We start from the raw sequence: 7,500 nt of genomic DNA, 5'->3' as shown, positions 1-7,500 counted from the left end.
CTTAACACACTTCACCTAATTAAAATTTATTTTTCTTTGTATTTTTTGGAGAATTTTTTGGCAGTTTTCTTTTTTTTTTTTTTTAACATTTTTTTGTGTAATTTACATTGATATTTTCAAAAATTGGGAGTACTTTTGTGGTCATTTTCTTGCATTTGATATTTTTTTTTAAATATATATAATATATAATATATGATAATTATTAATCACTTTCTTGCACTTTTCTTTTTTCCTCACTAATCGGCTCAGCAGCTTTTCGTCCGGGTGTTGTATCAGAGGAATCTTGTGAGTTTGCTCGGGCTTCAGGGGGTTAAAGCGACATGTTTACACATCAGATCAGGGACGACGGCACATGTCTTGTGTTTGAATGTCAGGTCACATCCAGCAAACACACCGCAGAAACAACTCAGAGGGATTAAAAAAAAAAAAAAAGAAAAGAAAAAGTTGTGTGTGTGAGGCGGGACAGCCTGTCCTCGACTCCACCACCTCCATGTTTTGTTGAAATGTCGGGGCAGATAAACGCCTCATGACGCGCTGATGCAACACAGAGGCTGTTTGGGTAAAACATTCCCAGGACAGAGAGGCTCACACACACACACACACACACACATTTGAAATGAGACTGTGGTTTTCACACACACAGACGGCGGCACATTGTGTTCATGCCATTTGGTTTCTGTGTGCTGCTTTGCTTGTTTGCTTTTTTTCTGTGGCGAAAAAAAAAAAAAAAAATCCCCAGACAAATTAGGATTAATAACCCAGGATTTTTATCAGCAGGATGTAAAAAATCAGACATGTAAGCAACTTTGTGTCTCCCCCCAGACTGAGACCAGATGTTGATGAACATCCACCGGTTCAGCTCAAGCAAGCAGCTGAGATCAGTCCAATCTCCTTTTTATTGCAGAATATTTGGATATTTGTGAAAATGAAACGTGCATCATAATTTAATAAATCCGTGAAATTAACAGCAGAGGAACAGCAGCGTATTCTTTTATTTAAAAAAAGTGATTCTTACAAAAGTGCATATGGACATGATGAGTGTCAGTGTGAAGATTTCAGATATTATCAAATGTTAAAAAGCTCTAAAAGTCACACAGCAGTGTTTTTTTAGCCTCTAAAAAAACTAAAAATCAACTCTGTTCATCAATATTACATATTTACAAGTGTTTTCCATTAAATCACATCCCTTAGTGTGTTAAATGTAACTCTAAACCCTCATTAAAAATGCACGGATCTATGAATATGCAAATAGGCCCCGCCCACCTGAGCTCTAACCAGAGCTCTGTTCACACAACCAGGAAGTCCCGTCCTGAAAATCGAGCCGTATTCGAAAATCTAACCATGAAAAAAAAACTTTTTTTCAGGGAATATTGTTCATGTGAGGCTGTTATTCCCAGCTGGTCTTGTTATTCTTTTCAAAATAAGATAGATAGATAGATAGATAGATAGATAGATAGATAGGTATACTTTATTGATCCCAGACTGGGAAATTCACACGTTACAGCAGCATCATCAATAAAAACAAAAAATAAAATTTAAATTTAAAATTAAAAGTATATACAATAGAGACTAAAAATGCGAAATATATACACTAAAGACAATTAATAAATAATAAATAAAACACCCAAAGCACCCGATGGAGCTGCTGCCAAGGATATGCAAAACAGCACCCTGTCAGCTAACGGCTGATTGGCTGTGGGAATTGTGGGCCAGCGTCCATCTGAATCTCACATAGACACACACACACACACACACACACACACACACACACACCCCGCCGCCTTCAGCAGAGGAGTGTGAAAACACCTCTCTGCTGGCCGCCTGAGAGCAGGGACAGGCAGGAGAGTCAAGGTCAAACATTTCAGGGGACGGAGGCAGAAGAAAAACACATTTTTGAGCGGAGTGGGCCTTTAACTCTTCACGTCCGTTCAAAGGTTCAGCTAAAAACATGACTTCGGTCTCTGAGATGTCTGAGATGTCTGAGATGTCTGGGGCTGCACAGTAAACATGACTCAGCGAATGCAAATGACGCTGATTCACCGTGACGAGACACAAACACAAACAGCTGGGATGAGCACAATTTTTCGTCTTGTTGCAGGTTACGGCCCAACACCGGGCGTTACCATGACAACGGGAAACAACGGGTATCAGGCCGGCGTTCCGACCAGACAACCACACACTGCTATGGTGAGTACTCTGCGTGTGTGTGTGTGTGTGTGCATTCCAGGGTGTGTTTAACTCATCGTATGTTGCCTGATGGAGACACGTGAATCTTCTTACAACATAAAAGTGCATCTGCTGCAGGTTTTGTGTGATTTTCATTCATTTTCTCACATATTTCACACACATCGGACTGTAATACATGAAACATTAAAACATCAGCGAGGATCCCGAGTTTACAGAGAGACTCACAGGCTCTCAGGCTGTTATTCCTGCTCTTTCCATCCACCTTTTTGTTGACCGAGTTTAAAAAATAATTTCCCCGGCTGGTCAAATGGTGGCGCTGTGATTAAAAATGTTAAAATCGAACATGTGTATGTATGTGGTTTGGGCTGGTTTGGATGAAACCCTTGCAGGACGGATGCATTCTGTGCTCTGTGTTATTATGGGATGTAGCTGCATAACAATAGGGCTTCAGGATCATTACACACACACGTTAACACACACACACACACATACACGAGACTCGTTCACCAAGACTTTTTTTGCACTGTAATTATCTGCATGAGTCTTGTGATGATATCAAACATGTTTTATTGGAGCATCAAGACGAGAAAAAGGGTCAGGATGAGTTTTATGCCGACCTGACACCAAACGATCCAAACGACGGGAGGAAAACTCTCCTGATTTTATGCCGACATTTGAAATTGGTCTGTGACAGTGAAATGGTTTAATGGTTTAAATGGTTTAATGGTTTAAATGGTTTGAAAAGTCATTTGGCGACAGGCCGGCATGAGCAGTGCACCTCCATGAGCCTCCTTCATGCACACAGTGTGAATCATGGAGGCTGTATCATGGAGGCTGTATCATGGAGGCTGTATCATGGCTGTATCATGGAGGCATGAGACATCATGGAGGCTGTATAGTTTAGGGTGAAGGCTTCACTTGACTCTTTTCCGCGGCAGGGCTCCACTCTACTCGCCTCGACTCGCTTTCCTTTCCTGGGTTTTGTTTTCCGCTGCAGGCAGAGCCGCCACATGTCGACTAGTTTTATCCTCCCTTCTCTGCCGGAGCCACACACGAGTGTTTTATTCTCAAAAACTCAACAAGACTGACTCCACATGGCTGCTTCACATGAACTAAATCAGTGTAACTAAGAGATTTCACAGAAAAAAAAATATATTGTTTACATGGCTAGATTAACAACTATAATACAGGTTTCATGAGTCTGTCTTTGGTATTTCCTGGTTGCAGAGCTGTTCACCTTCTCTCTGACCAATCAGAGGTCTGCAGATTTTTCGTGTCAGCTCAGCTCGGCTTGTAAGCTCCATGGAGGTGGTACCAAAAAAACTTCTCCTGCAACTTCTGCTCAGGTGGAAAACCACAGAGAGCCGGTAAAGTCAAGTCGAGTAAGTCGGTCAAAACCTCCAGATGGACTTTTTTTTTTTTTTAAGACCAAATATTTTGAAAACAACGAGCAAAAATACGTGACAACACACCTCATGGTCAAGTTTAATGAATTTTTGTGGAACGATGCATTTTTTCACATTGATATCCAGTATCACCTGCATGTCCCCAAGCCTCAAGCAGTGATGTCACACACACAAAAATAATAATAATAAAAAAAAAACAGATAAATTAAAAAAAAAACAGAGTACAATGCAGCAGTGAGCCAGATAAAAAAAACAGATAAATTAAAAAAAAAAAAAAAACAGAGTACAATGCAGCAGTGAGCCAGATAAAAAAAACAGATAAATTAAAAAAAAAAAAAAAAACAGAGTACAATGCAGCAGTGAGCCAGATAAAAAAAACCAGATAAATTAAAAAAAAAAAAAAAACAGAGTGCAATGCAGCAGTGAGCCAGGTTGTGTTATGAGTGAAGGGTGCGATTTTCTTCTTCTGTTGGTGCCATCGCTAAAGCCCATCTACGCTCACTGAGGGGAGGAGGTGGGTTGTGGTTGTTGCTAGGCATTATGGGACATGTAGGAAATCATTTGCCTCAGCAGAATAACACAAAGCACCAATAAAACAGGGAGTCTGAGGGGGAAACTGTCCTTTAGGCAAGTGAGAGTGTTTCTCCTAGAACTCCAGAACCAGGCAGGCCCACATGTAGACTGTGTGTTTGTGCTGAATACACTGTGGAGTGTGTGTATGTGTGTGTGTGAGTGTGTGTGCTGAGTCACGTCCGTTTTAAAGGGGGGGGGGGGGGGTGAGGGGGACGTATTTGAAATGCCTGGTGTTTCCTAACCAGATGCCGGCTCATTGTCTGCGTCGCCGGCTCATTATCACGCCTCATTACTGCAAACAGAAACTGTCCTGCAGTGTTTTCACATCTGTCACATCTGTATGAGATCACATGGAGATACAGTTCATATATCATCACTGTAAGCTGCTGCTGCTACATCTGCAATGTTAGCTAATATACTTTTTTATGATTTGCACCGTGTAACCTGAACATGTCATCATTCAAACGACACGTGAAAAACAGAAAATGCAAAGTGAAACCGTTATTACACTTCTGTTATAAGCAAAAAATGCTCATCTGTTAATGAGGCTGCATAGAGGCTGCATTTTATTTTAGAATAAGAATGAAACGTAAAACATTCCATTGCCATCCTAGAAAAAAACAACACCTGGACTCACAGTGCCCACCTGTCTGACAGGAAACAGGCCGACACCGCCGACCGCTCGGCGTTTCTGCTCGTTAGGTTTCCTTTTTTTTCTGCGTTCATGATTTCCGCAGCTTCCTATTGGATGTGGTGCTGTGATCTGGCACGGCGCTGCGCTGTGATTGGCTGGGAGCTGCACACCTGTTGCCCAAAGGCCGACGCCCAGAAGAGTCCCGAGCTCGGCAAAACAAGAAAACCCAGGCAGAGGGCAGGGTCTCTGCACACACACACACACACACACACACACACACACACACACACACACACACACACTGCTAGTAGCTCACAGTGATGACGGAGAGGGTTAGTTTTGTAGGAGTATGTATGTTGTTTTTGTTTGTTTGTTTGTTTGTTTGTTTAGGAAAACCCTGCTTTATTTTCAAAAGCATCAAAACCATAAACCCAGAGTTCTGCTCTGCATCAGCGACGATGTTGTATGCATTAATGTAAGGTGACTGTGTCAGGATATTGGTGCACATATTTGTCTGCATATACATACATACATACATACACACACACACACACACACACATATATATATTTATATATATATATAGAGAGAGAGAGAGAGAGAGAGAGAGAGAGATCTAGATAGACGGACAGATATAGATGCAGAGCAGTGGATTGGATTGCATTAGATTGTGCCCTAATAAAGTGGCCACTGAGTGTGTGTGTGTGTGTGTGTGCGTGTGTGTGATATGCATATGTACATATATTTATATATGTATGCAGGGGCGCCGCCAGGTATTTTGGGCACCATGAAAAAAAAAAAAAATATATATATATATATATATATAGATATAGATATAGATATAGATATATAGATAGATAGATAGATAGATAGATTTACTCGATGATGGTTTAATAATTCTATATTAGTTTTTACCTTTTTGTTGGAGCCCCTGCAGGCAAGGGCCCTTGGACTTGTCCTAACTTTTCCCCACATATGGCGCCCCTGTATGTATGTATATGTGTGTGTGTGTGTGTGTGTGTGTGTGAGTGTGTGTATACATACATATAGACAGATATTTGTTTTGTTTTTTCCCACTCGGTTGTTTTTGTTGTCATGAGGCTTCTTTGTTCTGGACACTTCTCAGTTTGTTGTTGTTGCTGTGAAAATGCCACCACGAGCACATTTGAACAGCTATTGACCCAGAGGAGGGGGGGGGGGGGGGGGTTCAGAGGGGGGGTCGAGAGAGGAGGCCTGGGGGGGGTATAGAGGAGAGAGAGGGGGACGGAGGGGGTGAGAGAGGTAGAGAGATAACGGAGGTTAAGGGAGGAAGAAGAGGGGGAAGGAGGAAGAGGAGGAGGAGGAGGGGGGCTGCCACCGCGGGACAGGGGGCCAGATTGTTTTGCAGCTGAATGGCACCGGAGCGGTAACCCGAGCCGCGCGGGTCGGGCCTCATTGTGCTGGCCTCGCGCTGGGCTCGCTCTCTGATTGTCTCTGGAACGGGACAGAAAACACCCCGGGACCTCGCGAGCCCTGCATTATTCAGCGCGCGTGCCTAGAGAGAGGGAGAGAGAGAGAGAGAGAGAGAGAGAGAGAGAGAGAGAGAGAGAGAGAGAGAGCTCGTGGGAGCGAATGGAAACGCTCGTGCGTAAAAAGGAGCTCAATGTCACACCGGCCGCCCGTCGCCGCGAGCTGACGCGCACCCGCCGCCCGCGTGTGTCGCTTTCCATTCCCTCTCTCTCTCCTCTGATGTGAACGAGCGGCGGTGCGGCACTCTCGCGTTTTTTTCACGGAGAAGAAGAACAAGAAGGAGAAGAAGAAGAACAAGAAGAGGAGGAGGAGGAGGAGGAAGAGGAGGAAGAAGATTCTCTCCGTTTCCATCTCCGCCGGTTAAAATAATCCCCTCCTCGCCGCTTCACTCGTCATTCTCCGCCGCGTCGGGAGTCCGGGAGCAGCTCCGCCGGAACACCGTGACACAGGTACACCGCACGAGCTCAAAGTTATGCTGCCATGCCACAAACATGACATCATCATTTTCATTTTTCATGTTCATTTGTGCTGGAATGATTTGTAAAGCCGCCGGTGGGAGGAAAACTACCGGCAGTGAAAGTGCAGCCGGTTACCTGGCGGGTCCCGGGGCTTCATTTGCATGCCTAGCTGCTCCGTCAGTGTGTGTGTGTGTGTGTGTGTGTGTGTGTGTGGTCACCTTGCTGGCCGCAGATACAGCCTGTAATTACACTGATTGGCTGTAAAGTGGGCAGGACACGCGATCCTGCTCCCTTCTCTCCTTCCTCACTTGTTTCCTCTTCTCATCTCCTGAGAGAGAGAGAGAGAGAGAGAGAGAGAGAGAGAGAGAGAGAGAGAGAGAGAGAGTCACCCAAAGGAGGTCAGTAGACCAGGGTGCTGCAGTATAGTCTCTCTCCTCCTCCTCCTCCTCCTCTGCATCAGGAGTGTAACCTAGATGTGGAAATGACCTTAACCTGATTTCGGAGCGGCACATGTGACCGGGCGGCGGTGCGTCGTGTCAGCAAATATAGAAACCTGGATGGATTTCTCCTCTGTGCACTAAACGAGTAATCATACGCATGCTTTTTTAAATACATTTTCATTATTTTATCAGTTCAGCATGTCGCTCGCACAGACAGATGTTTGTCCTGCGGGGCGTCCTCTGGTGTCCTCACGCCGTCCCTCCTCACGGTAAACTCCCCTCCGCCTGGAAAC

The 7,500-nt window shown here is 44.2% G+C and overlaps 1 protein-coding gene across 1 annotated transcript in view; it reads left to right on the top strand.

Moving 5' to 3' along the window:
- The window catches only part of palm2akap2 (PALM2 and AKAP2 fusion), a 167,315-nt gene that overhangs the window by 103,853 nt on the left and 55,962 nt on the right, over window positions 1-7,500 (top strand). The window contains exon 9 of the mRNA XM_030065047.1: window positions 2,099-2,187. Coding sequence (XP_029920907.1) covers window positions 2,099-2,187 — 89 coding nt within the window. The remainder of the gene's footprint in view (window positions 1-2,098; window positions 2,188-7,500) is intronic.

This window comes from Myripristis murdjan, chromosome 12, assembly GCF_902150065.1.
Source record: "Myripristis murdjan chromosome 12, fMyrMur1.1, whole genome shotgun sequence".
In the NCBI taxonomy this organism is placed as follows: domain Eukaryota; kingdom Metazoa; phylum Chordata; class Actinopteri; order Holocentriformes; family Holocentridae; genus Myripristis; species Myripristis murdjan.
The sequence above is the reverse complement of the archived record's forward strand: the minus strand, read 5'-3'. Positions and strand labels throughout refer to the sequence as shown.